Source organism: Bos grunniens, chromosome 17 (genome assembly GCF_055505025.1).
Source record: "Bos grunniens cultivar Pamir isolate PY7600 chromosome 17, Bosgru_T2T1.0, whole genome shotgun sequence".
Lineage (NCBI taxonomy): Eukaryota > Metazoa > Chordata > Mammalia > Artiodactyla > Bovidae > Bos > Bos grunniens.
In genome coordinates this window covers 9,761,760-9,782,788 of record NC_141181.1, presented here as the reverse complement: position 1 = coordinate 9,782,788, position 21,029 = coordinate 9,761,760, and the positions used below count along the sequence as shown (strand labels likewise).

General features: G+C 40.3%; 1 protein-coding gene across 50 annotated transcripts in view; it reads right to left on the bottom strand.

The window, feature by feature from the left end:
* Positions 1-21,029, bottom strand: part of NR3C2 (nuclear receptor subfamily 3 group C member 2) — a 457,363-nt gene that overhangs the window by 425,973 nt on the left and 10,361 nt on the right. Inside the window, exon 3 of one of the 50 annotated variants that reach the window (XM_086346439.1) lies at positions 548-7,281. The exons of 47 other annotated variants lie outside the window; for them this stretch is intronic. In XM_086346439.1, the coding sequence (XP_086202565.1) occupies positions 7,221-7,281 (61 nt within the window). In that variant the 3' untranslated portion in view covers positions 548-7,220. Of the gene's footprint in view, positions 1-547; positions 7,282-7,788; positions 12,133-14,388; positions 14,597-21,029 lie in introns of those variants that run through there. 2 more of the 50 variants (XM_086346438.1, XM_086346433.1) reach the window with 2 other exon arrangements.

Below are 21,029 nucleotides of genomic sequence, written 5' to 3'. Positions count from 1 at the left end.
AACTTGATCAAGGTTAAGTAACCAAGACCACAGAGCTAGTAAGTGGTAAAGCTGAAATTCATACAAGGCCTTCTGGCTGAAGAGCTGATGCTGTGGAATTGTATCAAACTGCTTCCCATGGTGCATGCATGAGTGTGTGTGTGTGCTAAATCGCTTCAGTCTTGTCTAACTCTTTGCAACTCTATGGACTGTAGCCCACCAGGTACCTGCTGCCAAATTACTTGTCTCTTTATACTAACTCCCTGTTGACATCCTTCACAGAGGTATCAATTTACCATCATTTGTTCTCCTCTCTGAAAATCTGACAGATGAAAAATAACTGTTCCTTTCTTTCTCTCTCTACTTACTAGCATGACTAGACAGTTTAGAAGTTCACACACTCCCTATTTGCGTTTCTATGAGCTGTCTGTTCATGTACTTTGTCTGTTTCTTCCAATCCCTACTGGAAGTATCCATGGTCTTTTTATTGGCTTGCATTAGTTCTTTTTAAGATTCTTTTTTTATGTGAGTCATTTTGTAAGTCTTTATTGAATTGTTTACAATATTGTTTTCTTTTTTTTTTTGGCCACAAGACATATGTGATTTTAGCTCCCCAACCAGGGTCAAATCCCACCCTCTGTATTGAGAGGGGAAGTTTTAATCACTGGATCACCAGGGAAGTCCCTGTATTAGCTCCTAATATAGAGATAATTAACCTAATCACCATTTCTCATTTTTATCTTAATTTTATTTGATACGTAGGCAATTTGAATTTTTATATAATCAAAATGCTCAGTTTACATGTGTATGCTTTCTTCTATTCCTCTAGTCTTTTTAAAAAATTTACATTTATTATCAACACGTTAACCTTGGAAATTCCTCTAAGTCCACAACTGAGATCTGCTTAGAATAGCAATAATTAAAGCTACATAGGTATATAAACTGATTTGTCTAAATTTGTATTTATAAACGACAATTATAAGGAAATGTTAAAGTCAAAAATATCAATTTTTGGTGGGTGGTGGGGGCTGCCGTGGGTGAAAGGGGTCAAAAGGGGTCAAAAGGGGTCAAAAGGGGTCATATGTATTTTCAGTTACAAAAGTTATGATATATATAGAAATATAGTTACACATCTGAAAATTATAACGCTATGCCAATTACACCTCAATAAAAATATGTATAAAAACATTATTTGTTCAATATGTTTTGTGAAATATAGTCTCAGTCAATAAATAAGACCTGCATACAAACAGCTAAAACCAAAGCAGATGTTAATAAAACCATACCCCCCCTTAAAAACAGTAATCTACTGGATTAACAGAGATTATTGCACCAACAGTACTGCATTTTCCAATATAAGAAATGATTCATAAATTATAGTCTATCTTTCTGAGACCTGAAACCTAAAGTCAAACTAAAATCAAACTAAATACACAACTTCTCCCTCCAGGAGTCAGATATATGTTCAAATATTTTTTCTCGATTGAGGCTCTCTTTCAGAGAACCTGGAAATTATCTAGTGTGTGGTGCTGGCATTAAATCTTCAACAGAGTGGAATTGAGAGAGACTTGATACTATGGATGGTTTTACATAATATGTTTTTATCCTCATGTAGTTTTTAGACTAGATAGCAACATATGCTGACTTATTACAGCAGAATTATTCAATCTGAGGAAAAGTTATAATCTAAGACACTTCTATTCTGGTTACAGCCGCATCAAAATCATCTCAAACATGAAAATGATCCTTACCTTTAAATACTGGCAGAGTAAAAGCTGTCATGGATCTTCTCCTAACAGTAATTCTAGCCCCATGTTTAACAGTAACATAAAGTCAGCAGATTTTCATAGTTGATTTCAATCCCTAACAGGATTTCTTCTTGTTTTATTCTGTTGTTCAAAGAAGACAGCAACTGTGTATCTTTCATCAATTGAATGGTTCTCTGATTTGAACAGCATTATTCTAGTGAGTGATTTTAACTGTGTGTGTGTGTGTGTGTGTGGCAGCAGAGGAGACCAATCGTGGCAGTTTTACTGATGTCTCAGACTCTCCTGTATACCCGAGTATCATACAACAGGGCATGATCAGCTGTGAGCAGTGTGGCAAGTAATTTGTTAATAATAATGAAACTGATGTTTATGAACTATTTACTTTTAAAACAGAAACACACAACAGGTCTGCAATTCTTCTTACCATGTAGCTGTGTACTCATCTGCATCCTAATGCTTTCACAGGTGGGAAGAGGTGGAAGTTAAAACCGTCCCAGTATATCACCACGCAGCCTGTGTGATCTATGCGACAGCCCACAGCAAGCAACTCTTCGTGAATAATACTTTTATGCCGAGTATTGATTTTTATGAATACCACAAAACAAAAAGCTCATGGTGCTATTTGCTTTGCTTCCCACACACACATACCCACACAATGCTTTTAAATCAAATCTGCCATGGACTATGTGATATGTGCGAATATTAATCTTAATTTGTATTGCTCTAAAAAAGCATTGAGAATCACTAAACTATCTTCATAATAACCTCTATTTTTGGAATTCAGAGAAGAAAAGAGTTCTCAATTAAGGATCTCATGAGGGTACAAAGAAGTGGAAGAATTTCCTCACTCTAAAATAATGTTTTGTGGTTGAATTTATTAAGTCTACATTGCTAATTCTTTTCATGATGGAATCTCTTAGGTCATACTTTCACATGAGCAATTATTTACACATGGGGTTCCTATTTGTTCCTATTCCTCAATTTCCATTATAACTGAAACTATTAATAATAACAATAATGGTAAGAACTAGGATTTCCATTGAGCACTTGCTATATGCCAGCACTTTACATGGACTTGTTCAGATATATTTCCCATAACCACAGTCCTTAATAGTAAGGACTACTGTTATCCTTTTAAAGATGTAGAAACTCACTGTTAGAGAGGGTAGGTAAGCTGCCCACGGTCACACACCAAGCAAGTAGAAGTGTGACCTCAAAGCTGGTCTGTCTATCCACCACCAATCTCCTATATATTCAATTCCTACATTTCGTCTCATTTAACCAGATTACTCTGGCTTCTGATCATTTTTCCTAAATGATACTATCTTTACCTGTCAATATCTGCAAGCTTATTGATCCTCATTTTTTTCAACTTGTCAGATGTCAACTAATCAGGTCAACTGACACCTCTGGCCTGTTTATACCAGACACTTAGGATTCCCATTTCATGGGATTCTTTGGCCCAGATAGCCATTTTGCATAAATATTTAGTGCATAAGTTACAACCTGGCACTAATGTTGAACACACAATTCCAATTGCATTTTCAACTGTACAGGTCTGATTGGTAGTTGATCACGACAGTCCTCACTCTGTAGTTATGCAATTATATTTTAACAATGACCAAGAGGAGTGGTTCTTAACCTGCAGTCCATAGGTTCATGAAATGATCCATCAATCTTCTGAAGCCATATGCAAAACTCCATGTATAAGTACACACGCATACTGTACTGGTGAACAGGTATAAATCCATTTTATTAGTAATCCTCCCACGCAAAATATATATATATATATATATATATATATATAATTTATACCAAGAATGGCAGACGCTCTCAACGAACAAGCCAAAGAAAACACAATACAAGGCACTTCTTAGGTGCTCCTAGGTGGGTGATGATAATTAGTTCTGAATGGTCTAGGACTGTATATATTAATGGGGTCAACTTAAAAAAATTTTTGGAGTTACATTACTGCCAATTTTCCCTCTGTATCAGAGGGTAGGATTGAATCTGCAGTATACTGTTTTTGGAACACATTCTTGTTACTGCTACATTTTCTCCTTATCAAAGCATAAGTAAATATATTCCGTGAAAGAGACCATCAGATCTTCTCTCCCTCTAAAAAATAATGCATTGGCCCTTTCCAATCATTATTTTTCTATCCTCCACAAGTTCTCAACATTACTAAATAGTTCACTTCAATACTAGTAAAGCTTCATCAATGATAAAGCTTAAAGAATCAACCATTGTGCTTAACATTTCTGTTTCAATGAGAGATCACGAGTAACCGACTGCATCGTCGGTTTCTGAAAGTACTCATCTAGAGCGCACTCTTTGTTAGCCCAGAACACTCTGGAGGCCCATTCTACGGTGTTCAAGCAGACCTCAGTGCTGCATGAGGCCAAGCACTTCACCCCGCTGCCCACACACATGTACACAGGCACCACCTCTACTCAAGGCTGGACACAAAACCCCAGCCAGGCCAACGAGAATCTATCAAGAAAGGGGCTGTTCCTTCTACCACAATCAGTAACTAACGAAAATGCAACAGCTCCCCAAAACAAAGTTGAATGAAAAGAGACAAACTCCAATAGATGGAGAAACAAAGGAATTTTCATGACATCACCATTTGAAACCTGGGATCCAGCCAAGCCTGAGGTTTACCCCTTGAACTTCTCCCATTTTGTGAGCCAAGAGATGCCGTTTTGTTTAAATTAGTATGAGATGGTTTCCTGTGCTGTTTACAAACCAAGAGTTCTGACTAATCACATTCAATTCGCTTGTGGCCATCATGTAATTTTTTTAATGAAATGAATATTTTCAAAGTGTTCCTTCCCCACCTTTTCAAAACATTACTTGGTACGTCCCGAAAAGGACTCACCACAATCTACTCGGCAATGGGATCTCGGCTGGGTCCAGATGGGGTGTTCCAAAGGCTGAGGAAGTTCCCATTCTTGCTCTGACCATACATACACCCAGGACTCTGCCCTCAGAGAATCACGTGCTTAATAAAGGCTCGTTGAGTGGAAATCGGTCCTGAACGCAGCACGCACATGGCGCTGCATATATAAGTGTAGAGAAGTCAAAGCTCTGTGTGACAGAGTCCCTGCCTCCTCTCCTGAAGGAGCTCCCACACTGGACCTTCAGAGCACCCTCAATTCTTTCACTGTGTGCTGAATTTCATCAAAGCAAAGCACCCCCACTTCTGTTAGGACAAGGTGCTATTTTTGCTGTGATAAAATACATACATTTACTAGTTTGGTCATTTTTAAGTATATTAAGTACATTCACATAACAATCATTACCACCATCCATCACCAGAACTTTTGCCAAGAACTTTTTTCTTTTTTTTTAAAGTACATCTGTACTTTTTTTCAGATTCTTTCCATTACCGGTTATTACAAGATACTGAATATATAGTAGGTTCCTCTATATAGCAGTTCTTGTTATTTATCTATTTTATATATAGTAGTGTGTATCTGTTGGGGCTTCCCTGGTGGCTCAGTGGTAAAGAATCTGCCTGCAATGCAGGAGACCTGGGTTTGATCCCTGGGTCAGGAAGAGCCCCTGGAGATGGGCATGGCAACCCACTCCAGTATTCTTGTCTGGAGAATCCCATGGACAGAGGAGTCTGGTGAACTGTAGTCCATAGGGTCACAAAGAGTCTGACATGACTGAAGCAACTTCCCACACCATGCACACACGTGTATCTGTTAATCCCAAACTCCCAATTGAGCTCTCTCGGCCCCCTACCTTTCCCTTCAGTAACTGTAGGTTTGTTTTCTATGTCTGAGTCTATTTGTGTTTTGTAAATAGGTTCATTTGTATCTATGTTTAGATTCCATATATAAGTGATACATGATATTTATCTTTCTCTGACTTATTTCACTTAGTATGATAATCTCTAGGTCCATCCAACCATGTTGCTCCAAACAGCATTATTGCATTTTTTATGGCTGAGTAATATTCCATTGTATATATGTACATCTTCTTTATCCATTCATCTGTCCATGGACATTTAGGTTTTGCCATGTCTTGTCTGGGGCTTCCCTGGTGGCGCTAGTGATAAAGAACCTGCCTGCCAACGCAGGAGATGTAAGAGATGCTGGTTGGATGTCTGGGTGGGGAAGATGCCCTGGAGGAGGGCACAACAACCCACTCCATCATTCTTACCTGGAAAGTCCCAGGGACAGAGGAGCCTGGTTGGCTACAGTCTCTAGGGTCGCAATGAGTGAGACATGACTGAAGTGACGTAGCACATACACACACAGGCACATGTTTTGGCTACTGTAAATGGTGCTGTTATGAGCACTGGGGTACATGTATCTTTTTCAACTAGAGTTTTCTTTGTATACATGCTCAGGAGTGGGATCACCAGATCTTAAGGTAGCTCTATTTTTAGTTTAAGAAAACTCCATACTGTTCTCTACAGTGGCTGCACTAACCACTAGCCTGTATACCCACCAACAGTGAAGGAGGGTTCCTCTTTCTCCATAACCTCTCCAGGCTTCATTATTTATAGACTTCCAAGTAAGTGCATTATTGTTACAGACTCCTTGGTGTTCAGTAAACAGAACCAGTATTTCATTTAGTCACTTAAGGTAGCAGTGCACGCCTCTTAAAAAAATCCCCATGTTTTTTGACTTGCACAGTCTCTCTTGGGCTAAGGACCAGGGAAGGGCGCCCCCTTTTAAAGCCAAGCCGCTGAAATATCAACACTGTCTAAGAATAGTATGACAAGGACACTGTAGTCATTCTTCATTGATTAAGAGCCCTAAATAACTCAGGGTTAGCATGCTCTGCATCAGTTCCATGGCTGGAGGAGACCTACTATGTAGGGACTCTGACACTGTCTTGGAAATGTAGTCATTTTCCCCATTAAATAAAACATTGATTCTTAACATTTGTTTTATGTCTACTTTCCTTAAAACCCTCATGATACTAAATTTGATTATTTCTGCTAGAGTAGAATTGGCAAGAATCAAATTTCTTAAAAAAGCATATTTCATCAGTGTTATGAAATTTTAGAGGCTAGATCGCATTCGACACTTAGATTTCTATTCTTTACTTCTTCCATCCTCGGGTACTGGAGACAAATCCATCCTTCAAAAAATAAATGCACAGTTCAGGCAATTATACCCTCTTATAAAAATCTTTGGCTTTTAAATGAACATTAGCTCTAAAATTGGGGATCCCCGCCGATGAACTTTCAAGAACCACCCATGGAGCTAAATGTTTCCGAAGTCATGTAAATGCAAGAGCTATCAGCTTCGGATTTCCACCATGAAAAGGTTGCTGTGATTGTAACTCCTCTTTCCCCCCACTTCAGGCCTCTGTCAATTTCTTCAGTTCCTTAAAAAACAGTACTTAGAAGAGGGAAAAAGTGCTGTTTTCACCTGAATCATAGCAACGAAGTCCAAAATACAGGGTATATGTCAACAAAATTATCATATTTCTGCCACATACAGAAACTCAAATGCTTCCAGAGGTCTCAAAGGAATACTTCACATGAACACTTTTACCTCGCCTGAGTCTGAAAATGACAGAGAGATGGAGAAAAAATCACTTTGTTTTGTACAACCACAAATTCTTCAGTCTACCTTAAAGTTTCCAAGGACAAAAGCCTCTCTGAACACAATTTCCATTTCAAAAATTACAGTGAGAATACAAACCAGAGTAAATAAAAGAATATCTGCTCCCATCACATCCCTACACTCCCAAACTTTGCACTTGGAATCTCATCTCAAACTTATCAGAAAAGTATTTTTTAAGTAAATACAAACTGTACCATGTGATTGAGGAAAATCAGCATGTTTCCACTTTTGGAAAGAGCCCTGTGAATTCAAACACCAGTTACTTGAGGACAAAATAAATGGACTTCCCAACAAGCTGAGATTCTTCTGTTCCTTTGTATCCTTATACGCATATCAGATTTCCATATGTCACTATTTCTAATTCATTTACATAATCTGTCACCAGTATGCTTTCCAACTTTGTCAAGCCAGGAGTTGGCTCTTCCTGTCTCCATTCTCCGGGGGTATTTTTCCATAGTTTAATACAAAAGTATTCTATTTTGGTATGGAAATTATTGGTTTTACCTTCATCCAAGTAAGCAAGGGCATGGCAGCCCACTCCAGTATTCTTGCCTGAAGAATCCCCACGGACAGGAGAGTGTGGCGGGCTACAGTCCATGGGCTGCAAAGAGTCAGACACGACCGAGTGACTGGGCACAAACAAAGCCCAAGTAACCGAACTGTCTGGTGCTCCTTTGCTCTTAACAGTTAAGATTCTGCAGAAATTTCTCCTCATTACTATAAACTCTGCTTCTTTCTCCCCGAGGATCTCTGGCAATCCACTCTTTGTAAGGCTGCTAACACACGTGGCTTGAGAGGAGTAGGTGGAAGAAACAGGCTTTGGGTCAGATAATCTGATCTCCAATGACTTCTTCACATAAACTGACTAATATTTATCCCATGTTCACCACTCCAACTGCTCAGTCTAAATTACCATGTGACAGCCTCTCCATTGCTTTTCTTATCTGTTTGATGTGGACCATTTTTAAAGTCTTTATTGAGTCTAACACTGCTTCTGTTCTATATTTTTTTGGTTTTTTGACCATAAGGTATGTAGAATCTTAGCTCCCCGACCTGGGATTGAACTCACACTCCCTGCTTTGGAAGGTGAAATCTTAACCACTGGACCACTAAGGAAGCTCCTCCCTTGCTTTCTAAAATTTGTTTCTGTCACTATTTTCTATCCCCCTTTCCAGATGGACCTTTCTACCCTTTTATGTTATTCCTAGGTTTGAAAAAAAAAATGTTTACTAGCACTATATTAAAACTAGTAAGCACTTATTTTTCACCCTCACAGATTTCTGTAGTCAGTTTCCCCCAACTACCAATAAACCCTCCAAGCAGGCTTTGTTTGCTCTGTGCCCATACATGGGACCTGTGCTTTTACTTCTTCCTATGACATCTCTCTATGCGGTGCTGAAGCCACTTCAGCCCTGTTTGACTCTTTGAGTCCCATGGACTGTAGCCCGCCAGGCTCCTCTATCCATGGGGATTCTCCAGGCAAGAATAGTGGAGTGGGTTGCCATGCCCTCCTCCAGGGGATCTTCCCAATCCAGGGATCAAACTCAGGTATCCTGCATTGCAGGTGGATTCTTTATCATCTGAGCCACCAGGGAAGCCCATGCCACCTCTCTACGCCTAACCAAAGACCACCAATCATCAAACTTCAACTGAACTCTCACCTCCTACAGGAGGCTCTCCTTATCAATTATAGCCCACATAAGACACTTCCTTTTCTAATTTCTGGTGACATTTCTTTTTTAAAATTTTTAATTTGCATGAGGGTATAGCTGATTAACCACGTTTGTTAGTTTCAGGTCTACAGCAAAGAGATTCAGTTATCCATATACATGTGTCTATTCTTTTTCAAATTCTTTTCCCAATCATGTTATCACAGAGTACTGAGGAGAGTTCTCTGTGTTATACAGTAAGTCCTTGTCGGTCATTTAAAATATAGTAGTGTACGTATGTCAGTTTGGAGTTTGGGATCAATAATACTTATCTGCATCACATAACCAAACACATAATTAGGGAACCACCGGAAGAAGGGCTGCATAAACTCATGTGAGTCCTCTCCCTCAATGAGATGGGAATACAGGGGGGATATCTGGTTTGCTTCATATTCTTTTGGTTTGCTCACCCATGTTAAGAACACAGTACATACTACACAATTTGAGAGTTGCCTACTACTTTTTTCCACTGCCAACACAGAAGTTTTTAAAAGCTACGTTTCTCTTAGTTTTAGGTCTTCTATGGAAAAGCTTATCGTAAAAAGATACTGACAACAGAACTCAAAAAGAAGAAAACCACCCAGTAAAAATGGGCAAAAGAGTTAACAGGCCTGGAAGGAAGGTACATGAATGGGAAGTAAGCACATGAAAAGATGTTCAGAATCATGTAGACGTTAGAGAAATGCCAATTCAAACCACAGCGAGTCATGGGTACTCTAATAATGTCTAAAATGAAGAAGACCGACTCTCCCAAGTGTTGGCAAGGATGTAATGCAAGCAGAACTCGCCTGCAGCTGGTGGGGATGTAACGGTGCAACCATTTTGGTGAGAAACAGTTTAATACATTCTTAAAAATTAAAACCCCATGTACTGCATGACCTAGGTATTTTTACATGTAGGGATTGACTGAAGAAGAAAAAATGCAGCAAACGTCCCTTCAGAGATTTGTATGTGACCATGTATAGCAGCTTTATTTTTAACAGTCCAAACTAGAATCAACCTAAGTATCTATCAACAGGTGAATGGATGAGCAAACAACTGTATGGCCATAGATGGAATATCACTCAGCACTGAACAGAAACTAATTACCGGTTCCTGCAACTCCACCAACTTGTAAATGCACTAAGCTAAATGAAAGGACCAAGATATTTCTTTTTTTCCAATAAGATTTACTATAAAATAAATACATATACACACATATTAAAATATGTGTTGAAAAAATAATAAGCAACAGGATATATTGTACAGCACAGACAAATAGAACCTTTAGTTAGTAATAGCTTTAATCAGAGTATTATCTATAAAAATACTGAGTCACTATGTTGTAACCTGAAAATAATGTACCATTGTAAATCTACTTAAATATTTTTTTAATTGTACAAAAAAACAACAACAAAAAGAAAGAACCAATAATTAAAATGCTGTATAAAGTATGACTCCATTTATATGACAATCCAGAAAAAATGAACTACAGAGAGGGGCAACATATAAAAATGGTCACTAGGGTTTGATATAAGGAGAGGGGCTGGGTTCCGAGGGGGCAACACAAGGGAATTTCAGAGGGTGATAGAACTATTTTGTATCTTGAGTGGGCGGTGGTTACAGGATTCTGCATTTGGCATAACTCAAAGAACTGTACACCCGAAAGAGACAATTTTACTGTTCATAAATTAAAGTTAAATAAATGACCTCATAAAGAAGACTAAGAATGTCACCAGAGAGCCTGGAATACATCCTTACCAACTCCTCTATGATGCCGAGATTAGAAAAAATAAGAACAGCATCTGTTGATTATTTTCTTAAAGTCCTTAAAAATATGCTGAGAGAGGTCACAAGAATTTTTGCTAAACCCAGTAGAACTCGCTGTTATGTAACAACAATCTTACCCAATCGCCCACACTCATCTTCTCACCCCATGCCCCTCTGCTAATCAAGGCATTCAGTCCAGTCCATCAGGCTTTACCGAGCATCCACTGCACGCCTGGCGCTGGTGCAGGTAGCGAAAGTGAAAGCGAAAGTTGCTCAGTCGCGTCCGACTTTTTGAGACCCCATGGACTATGCAGTCCCTGTAATTCTCCAAGCCAGGATACTGGAGTGGGTAGCTGTTCCTTTCTCCAGGGGATCTTCCCAACCCAGGGATCAAACCCAGGTCTCCCACTTTGCAGGCGGGTTCTTTACCAGCTGAGCCACAAGGGAAGCCCAAGAAATTGGAGTGGGTAGCCTATCCCTTCTCCAGTAGATCTTCGTGACCCAGGAATCAAAACAGGGTCTCCTGCACTGCAGGCAAATTCCTTGCCAGCTGAGCTATCAGGAAATCCCAAGTGTGGCAAAGGTACTCGTAAAACAGGGCAGCTAAGGAAGGTCCCTGCTTGGAGGAAGCTGCCTTTCTACTTAGAGAAGTGAAATAAACAGATAATTTCTGAAAGGTGTGTGTTCTGAAGACAACAAAAGAGAGTGAGGAAGGAAGCAGGGGTCACCACTTTAAACACAGTGGTCAAGGAGGGCCTCTTTGAGAGGGTGACATTTGAGCTATTACCTTCCCCAGGGAATCTTTCCAACCTAGGGACCGAAACCGGGTCTTCCACACTGCCGGCAGATTCCTTACCATCTAAGCCATCAGAGAAGCCCCTCAGTGACAATCAGAGACGGCAGCAAACCCAAATCTGGAGGCAGAGCCTTCTTGCCAGAGGGACCAGCGAGCAGAGGCCCCAGGAAGAAAGGGGCTTGGGTGACTGAGCCCCAGAAAGGTTAGTGTGGGAAATGAGCAAGGACGAAGCATCTTAAATCAGGTTGTCAGGGGCCTGGTACCTCAGTGCTTTGCAGACCCTGAGTTACTCTACTTCAGACTGCTTCTAATGACATGGGGCCTGACGGCTATACATCTGCCACCCAATCTGATCTATGTTTGTAAAGGACCCATCTGCCTACTTCTCCAGGACATTGTTTTCGTCTTCTCTAGCTCAAGGGTTTGTTTCTTCATCCTCCTCAGCTCTGTGGCCTTAGACGGATCATGTTTACAGGCTGAGTCTCAGTTTCCAGGTCTGTAAAATGGTGACACCAGATACTATGGACGGCCTCCACCTATGGGTTCAAGCTGGCAGTTAAAATCTGACTCCCCGGCTAACCGCAGTCTCATTCCTATCCTCACCCTCTCTCCAGGACGTGGCCCCCATCAAGCACCTTCCCTCCCTCTGACGTTTTCAACCTCAATCTCAGCACAGGTCCACTGCCCACTTCAGACCTTACCTGTCCAGCAAAACCCTTACTCTGATCCTTCTGTTTCTTTGTGCCACCAACTCTCCCCTCGACCCCTGTGCCTCCACCATTGGACAGATGCATCCAAGAGTGAGCGCTGTCCCCTCGCCTCCAGGCTTCTCCTCTTCATCCCTAACCGACTCCTCAGCCAATCAATCTGAGTCCCATTCCCCATCTTTCTACAGAATTCCTTCCTGAAAACCCACCAGCCCCAACTATTCGGCCTAATTCCTGGTCGTCTCCACCCTCTCTCTGGGTTTTGAAACATCATCTCCCACTGGAAGGAAAGCTCTGTTACTAACTGCTTTGAATAAGACTGCAAGAGGTATACAATCTCTCTGGGCCTTAGTTTCATTATTCGTGCCGGCAGAGGGCTGGATTTAGAGACAGCCTTGGGGCCCTTCTAATTTGGAAGTTCTAGGCTGCCATGATTCCTCCCTTTGGTATCCATGATGCAACACCTGATTGTCAAAACAACACCCGTGTTCTTTATTAGCATCTGTTGCTCATCTCCTACATGGCGTTCAGTTCCTCCAAACTCCTAGCAAAGGCACCTCACACTATACTGAGTCATGTATACCTTTGCTCCTTGGATCGCACCGACGCTGCCCCTCCATGGCCATGTCTATAAGGAGGCCTTGCATACCCCCATACCAGCATTTCTACCTCTACAGAGAACTCCTCCAGTTAGAAGTGGTCTGGAATGTAAAACTCAGGTAACCAAGATAAATTCATCACTTCTTCTTGACCTCTCCATTTCTCTTTAACTGCTCATCATCCTCCATGGTGGTCAAGCTCATAACCTGTGAGTTTTCACTGACTTTCCACATATCTTTCCCCTTGTACTCAAATATCAACTTCTTTACTGAAAGTGTGTTAGTCGCTCAGTCGTGTCTGACTCTTTGGTACCCCATGGACTGTAGCCCTCCATAATCCCCTGTCTATGGAATTCTCCTGGAATGGGTTGCCATGCCCTCGTCCGAGGAATCTTCCTGACCCAAGAATCGAACCCAGTATCCCACACTGCAGGCAGATTTTCTAACGTCTGAGCCACCAGGGAAGCCTCAACTCCTCTACAATTCATCCTCAATGATTTAATTCTAATGTCATTAGGCCATACATAGTACAGCAGAGACCTTAGTGCGGGGTAGGGGCCCACGGTGGGGCAGCAAGCCCCAGGCAGAGAGTCAAGAGTCCCAGCAGGAAGGGGGAAACCACGTGCTCCCTGGTCCAGTGCAGGGTCTTATAACTCAAGGAGTGTAAGGACATCCCAGTAAGGAGAGTCAAGGCCCAAGTTTAGAAGAAGGGCATCCAGGGAGGGCGGAGGGGGTGTGGCCCTGTGACCTTGAATGTGGAGTTAGATTCCAATCACAGACAGGAAGGTGTCTGCGGGCATGGGCAAATTCCCTGAAGAAAGGGGTGACTCCAGGCCTGAGGAAGTAAAAGGACAAAGTGGGCCTAAAGCAAGGTAGCCCTCAGAGAAGTGATGGGAACATTGCAAAATCGTCACAGAAACCAGCATGGATGAGTTCCCACTGGCGAAATCAGGAACAAACTGAATATCAAAAATAAGGGCAGTACGAGGTTATAATTGACTGCTTAAAAGAACAGTGATGCCCCAAAGTGAAAGCCGCTCAGTCCCGTCTGATTCTTTGCGACCCCATGGACTATACAGTCCATGGAATTCTCCAGGCCAGAATACTGGAGTGGGTAGCCGTTCCCTTCTCCAGGGAACCTTCCCAACCCAGGGATTGAACCCAGGTCTCCCGCGTTGCAGGCAGATTCTTTACCAGCTAAGCCACCAGGGAAGCAACAAAAGAAAGTGAAAGTGAAGTCACTCGGTGGTGTCCGACTCTGCGACCCTGTGGACTGTAGCCCACCAGGCTTCTCCGTCCATGGGATTTTCCCAGGCAAGAGTACTGGAGTGGGTTTCCATTTCCTTTTCCAGTGGATCTTCCCAACCCAGGGATCGAACCTGGGTCTCCCGCATTGTAGGCAGACGCTTTACCGTCTGAGCCACCTACGGCTAATTTAATGAATACAAAAATGCAATGAGGACTGGGATGTGTATACAACTTCAAAGTACTGCTCCTCCAAATAGCTCCTAATTGCAAAGGGCAAAGAGTAACTTGACTGCGGGGAAGCCTGTCAGACAACACCTGGATGGAGCGCTGCAGATGGGCAATAAAGGCACGAAGGGAAATGGCTTGGCATGCGGCAGGAAGCAGGAGGAGAATACAGCCTGCTGTCTGTGGTCCTCCTGCCTAGGGGGCAGCACCAGAACAGAAACCTGAGGAAATAAGGACAAACCCAAATCGAGGGACTTTCTACTAAAGGGCTGGCCTGTCATCCCCTAAAGTCAAGTCATGAAATCTAGAAAAAGACAGGGAACTGTCCTAGACTGAGAGGGACTAGAGTCCTGACAGCTGAAAGCACAAAACACAATTCTGCACCAGGGTCCTTTCACTGCGAAAGATATTATTGGGACAACCGGCAAAACCAGAAATCAAGATGCCAGTAACTTTTTCATTTTTAAAGTATCTTTATCTGGCTGCATGGGATCTTGAGTTGAGGCATGCGGGATCTAGTTCTCTCACCAGGGATCGAACCTGGGCCCCCTGCACTGGGAGCTTGGAATCTTAGCCACTGACCACCAGGGAAGTCCCCCAGATATCAGTAACTTAATGTTACTTTCTGGCTTTCAGTGGCTGTATTGTGCTTATGTACGAGACTATCCTTGTTCATCATTCTTTGTAATGGCCTCCCGATTTTTTTCTGTGTCTGCGACTATTTTTAAAAAACGTCATTACATAAAAACCAACTGCTACAAAGTCTTCTATCGTACATCACACATACCCCTTTCTTCCACCAGCTCTGACATCCTCACTTCAGAGACCCAGTTCCCATCCTCCAGCACTGTTACAGTAACTTCTTAACAAGGCTCCTTAGGCTCCAATCCACCCTACAACCATTGCCTAATTAAGGTTTTTCCCAAGTGCACTTCAGCTCAGGCCGTTCCCTGCGCCAACATTTCAGTAACTCCTCATTACCTGCCAAATTAAGTACAAACTTCTTCATGTGACTTTCAAGTTCCATGGGCTTCTAGTTCCAACTGAGCTCTTCCGGGCCGTCTTTCCCCAAGTCCCCCATATCACAGCCAGCCATACAGCTGGGCCACACTCAGGGCTTTCTGCCCATCCAGGCTCTGCTCATACAACTCCCTTCACCAGGAAGTGTCCCCCCTGCTCAATCCCGTGCAAATTTCTCAAGACTAATGATAAATACTAACTCTCATCCTCCCATCTCCCTATTTTCCAAATCTTGCCCAGATCCTTTCCTGTTGGAACACTCAAAGTTGGTTTTGTCCATTACAAACCGTATTTCATTCTATTTTAGGTTATGATTTTTGTATATTTATTTCAACAATTTTTAAGATATTAAGGTGGAAATACATGTCAATCAAAGTACCCATCACTGATAAACTAAGTCATGGTCACAGCTGTGAATTCAAAGGACCAGTCATCAGCTCACATCAGTCTCCCTTGCGTATTAACTTTGTAAGTATCCAAATTACTTTTTGTTTATCTTCTTTTCCTTCCTTGGACTAGAGTGTTCTATTCCTTGCATAAATAAAAATTTCTCCCTATTTTCTACATAGAAATTTTGGCCTTGGCCATACCACTGACAATCGTAAATCCAGAGGTTTCCAGAGTATTAATTAGGTAACATGTTCATACATATATTTACATTTTAACTTCATCATTGCCTTATTATATAAAAAACAACATAAAACTCTTAAAACTGAAAACAAAGCCTATATTTGACAAGTTTAAAACTCAAAATTTTTAAATTTAAGATTAAGACACTATCCATTTAAACACACTTATATTTCCTGGATACTAATAAATTTTGGAATGCAGTCCACAAAGATATACAATTTAATGACTATATTTGAATGGATTCAAGAAATCAACGTTTTTTTCTCTCAGTCTGAATTTAGTAAATGAAAGAAAATAAATTACTTAGCAGCAGAGATGAAATTTTATCAGTTGTATGAAAGTACAGCAACAGTTGAAAGTCTGGGAAAGCAAGCATTATTTTGGAGAAAAAAATTAATGATATCAGGGGAAGTGAAGTAATACGCCTAAATTACTGGTGATCAATAGAACATCTGCTCTTACTCTAAACATTACAAGGATAGGAAAGATCAGGCACACCCAGAATTTCAATATTGCGAAAGGAATCAAATCCATAAATGATACGTATCTAGGTCCTAGATTCAGCATGTCACTGCTATGTATGAGAACTGCTTTAAGTTGAATAATTTGAGTTTATTTAACTGAAACCAGGGCTTTTATCTTCACTTTACGTAGGAAGTAAACAGTTTTAAATAGAACAACACTTTAGATGATAAAAGGTGAACACACTGACATATAAATCTGGGATACTTGTGAAAAGCAAAATGTAAGGAAGGACACTGCATAGTGATTTGCTTAATTAAAGAGGAATAAGGGGGTTTTCCCCCATAAAATTATCACTACTTCTACCGGAAATACCATAAATGAATGAAAGTGAATGAATCATCAGAAGAAGCGAGTCTCCTTTTAAACCATTTCTAAAAATACTATTTAGAACACTAACCTGGAGAAATTCTAAGCACACTAGCCATTTCAAAATCAAAACATTATGAGACAAATAAGAAAAAGAAAGTGTCCATGCCTTCATTTCCAAATGACCTAAGTTATTCTGTAATGGATTTATTATAGAAATAATCACCAATAATCAATTTCTCCCTTCCAACACCCACCATTTTTCAAACTTTGCATTGCGTGAAGATACTTCTATCTCAATGGTTTATTTACAGAAGTTTACTGACAGACATGGTAAACTGTAACAAACTCCTTGGATTCTGAAGCTTTTAGCTTATTACGGGAGATGGGTATTGAAAAACTTCAGGGATCACTGGGAAAGAGAAACCCAACCGGAGGTTATCACAGAATTGTTTCCTTCTATCATGGAAAAAAAAGTGCAGTTTATATTAAGATAAATTCCTGATTACGTGTCTTGAAACCTACGAGAATGTGCCCTTTGAAACAGTGAACTTTATATTCGAACGTTTAAGTCAATGTTAGCACTGTGTTATGATGCTATCAAAGTGACTATGACCATTGCCATAAACACCCAGTGTTATGTCAACAGACTAACCCTGCTTCCAAAAGGAATATTGCAAATTTAAAAGAACAGGAAACTCATCATATAAGTGTCAAGTTTTATGAAAGGAAAAGTTCTGATTTGAAAATAGAATGGCTTTTCCAAGCAAAATGATAGGTCACCCTCACTCATCCTTACTTTTAAATGATAATGATATTTTTCTATTACAACTGCCCTGGAAACTACAGAGCTGAACTGGTGATTAAGATAAACTTGAAACCAGACTAGTAAATATGTGAAGGGATTTTTCTATTTTCATTCTTAACATACACGACTCCAAGGAAACTATACAGACACTCAGTAGGGTGGCTGGCGGTCCTCGGAGAGCATCTCAGTCAACTTACTTTCTCTCAGATGAAGAAACGGAGGCTAAGAGACGCCGCCACTCACTCAAGCGCACAGCTCCGTCTGTGTCCAAGTGCGCAGGGGACCCTCCATCTATATGACCAAACCAGGTCCAGCGTCTACCGCAGAGTTTTATGTCAACTTTCATTGTCATATATTGGGATGGCCAAAATGTTAGTTTGGGTTTTTCCTGTAAGATGGTACAAAAACCGGAACAGACTTTTTGGCCAACCCTGTCCTTCTCTGTGTGGCAAGCAAGACAATCCACCTGCTGGAAATTCTGAGAGCTGCCTCTGGTCACACTCTCAGAGAACATCCACAGGCTGCAGTAGATACACTCTCCGTGGCCTTCACTTCAGTCAGCTTGAAAAATTCACCTGGATGAGAATCACTGTCCTTGCAGGGACAAGGCACCCCTTCTTCAGCATAACATTCAATTAAGCTAAGGCAAATAACATAATATCCTCTTTCTGCATGAACCGCCAAAGTTTTATAGGCTAGACCAACAGTTCTCAACGTCTGAGTCTCAGGATGTCTTTCCACTCTTGGAAATGTGTTGAGGTCAAGATCTTTTGTTTATGTGTATTCTATCTACTGATATTTACCTTATTACAAATTAAAACGAGTACTTCTTTTTAATCACTTAAAATAAGTCATCACACCTTAACATAAACATGCATATGTGAAAAGAAAAACAAACAAACAAACAAACAACAACTTGTGTTTCCCAGAACGAAAAACTTTTGCAAGTCTATTGTCTCACCTAATAGACGACAGCCAGATTCTCATATCGACTTCTGTGGTTAGTGTGTGGTGATGTGTTTTGGTTCAAGTATATGAAGAAAATCTGGCTTTACACTGTTATGTTGTTGAAAAAAGGAGAAGTATTTTAATGGTTATCTCAGATCAGTGGAGATATGATACTTCAGTACAGTGGAAATGGACAGTCAGGGGTTTCTTAAAGCTTAGTTGCCACACGGAATCTGAAACTGTATCAGTGAACTTTTCATGAACTATTTTAGAAAAACCATTGGTCTATCTTCCATTTTGCATGGCTCATCTACAAATGCACAATTTTTGAGTTTGTGGCCCTCCTGGATAAGGTCTCAGAAATCCCAAACCATACTTTGACATTTACTAGAAAACAGAGTTCAACCTAAAGATAAAGAATGTTATGAAACTTAGAAGCAGTTACAAACTGCCTTGATCCTTTATAATCTTTAATTCACTCATCTGACATTACCTGGAATGAGGTAACATCATCATAAATTATAAAGTAGGCAGAAAAGTTGGATTTTGGTCCAAAAATCACAAAACAAGAAGCCAATAATGAAGCTTGGATGAGGTTAAATTAAATATTATAAAATGTAGACTGAAATCCAGAAAAAAAGTCTGTGTTTCCTCTGAGAATGATCAAAACAAATAGACTTGGGTAATATTCACCAGGAAAAGCTGTAAGGAATTAGTAATCTAATTAAAGCAGTAATCTAAAACTTTACAACACCCCAGTTTCCCACAAAGGCACAGGAGACTCAAAGTCACCAATTCATAGGAATGTGTAAGGCGAGGGGTCCCAAGACCACCAAGAGGGGCATCATGAGTTGAGTCCGGCAAAGACAAAACAGTATAAATAGGATACAGAACAACTGGAAGAGAGTTAATGATTTTAGCTAGCATCTGGCTAGTGTTTCTACCAGAAATATCATTACCCAAAGCAACGGTCTTCAAAACTAAAAGAGCATAAACAGAAACGTAGAGTGCCTAGCTATAAAAAAGTAGAAATTAATCACAGGAATTTATCAACAACTATTTCCTTACACTTTGTACATTTCTTTAAAAGACTGTATGGAATTTCATTTAATGTACAAAAGAGAACACTAAAAGAAATAGAAACTAAAGGTTATGAACAATCCCATTAAATGCTAAGAGCAATTGCTGAAATGTATATAATACTCTATGATGCATGTTGTATTCCAGATGATAGTCAAAGGGCTTCTCATAATTTAACTCATTGTCTTGACTACTGAATTCCCTTTTTACAGATGAGAAGACTGAAGGCCAGAGAGGTGAAGAGATGAGCATAGGGTCACAAAGCAGTTAAGCGGCAGAGCTGGGGATTTCAACCAGGGTAGCCATGCTCTTAACTACCAGGCCAAACTCCTTCCAACTAACCCACTACAAACATCACTTAACAAAAGTATTGACAGTGTGTGCAAACCATCCTTCTCAGAAAGGAAAGCAAAGCACCTGCTGAGCTTGGTTCTGACGAAAGCTATGCCATTTCAGCATTTGTGAGAGTTTAGAATTTAGGAGAGAGCAACAGTGTGAGTCTAGGATTAACCAGTCATGCTACTGAGAACTGTAAGAGCATGTAAGTCTCCTTTATGGAATGTGTTGCTTCCATAAAAGCAAGAGGAGTGAGGTATGAGTCAATGAAGAGGAAAAGGAAGCACAAATGAAAAGTTTTTGCTTTTGCTTCAGTAAAAAACCAAAGGAGAAAGAACACAGAATGCACGTCAATCTTACGTTTTGTTGATGGGAATGGACATTTTCACCACCAAACAAGTTTTTAAGGAAAATAGCCACATCTTCCTAGAAGCCTCTGTGAACTATATCTAGGAAATCTATTCTTTATATGTTCAATAAAGGGATCATTGACCATATCCAGGTAATAAAAACAGTACTGAAGCAAAGTCCAACATAAGTATTCACTGTATGACTTAGAACCACCCTTTACAGTCATATCTGAAACCTCTTCCTTGTTTTTTCTAAATATATACAATATGCTATCTACAAGAAGGAAAGCCAAGAAGATATTTTACAGTAAGTAAAGTATGTCTCCTTGCAGATCTTAAAAGTTATAAATATACCAATCTTAAACTGCAGTGACATACTTCACTTCCAAAGAGTAGGAAAGCAAAACGGGCCACTTAGTAATTTTAGATGTGCTGAGTCTTTAAAAAGCTCTCCAGAGTTAAGGAAATGATTTATTTGTGCTGAAGACCACAACTTACATACGATTAACCAATCTAGAAAAAGATGAAAAGGGTGGGGAGCTTGTGGGTAACAGATTTGGGGTTTCATTTCATTTTTCACAACCAATGAAGTGATTAATAAAGAAAACTCTGGGGAAAAAAGACTTATGACCACAAAGAAAACAATTTAAA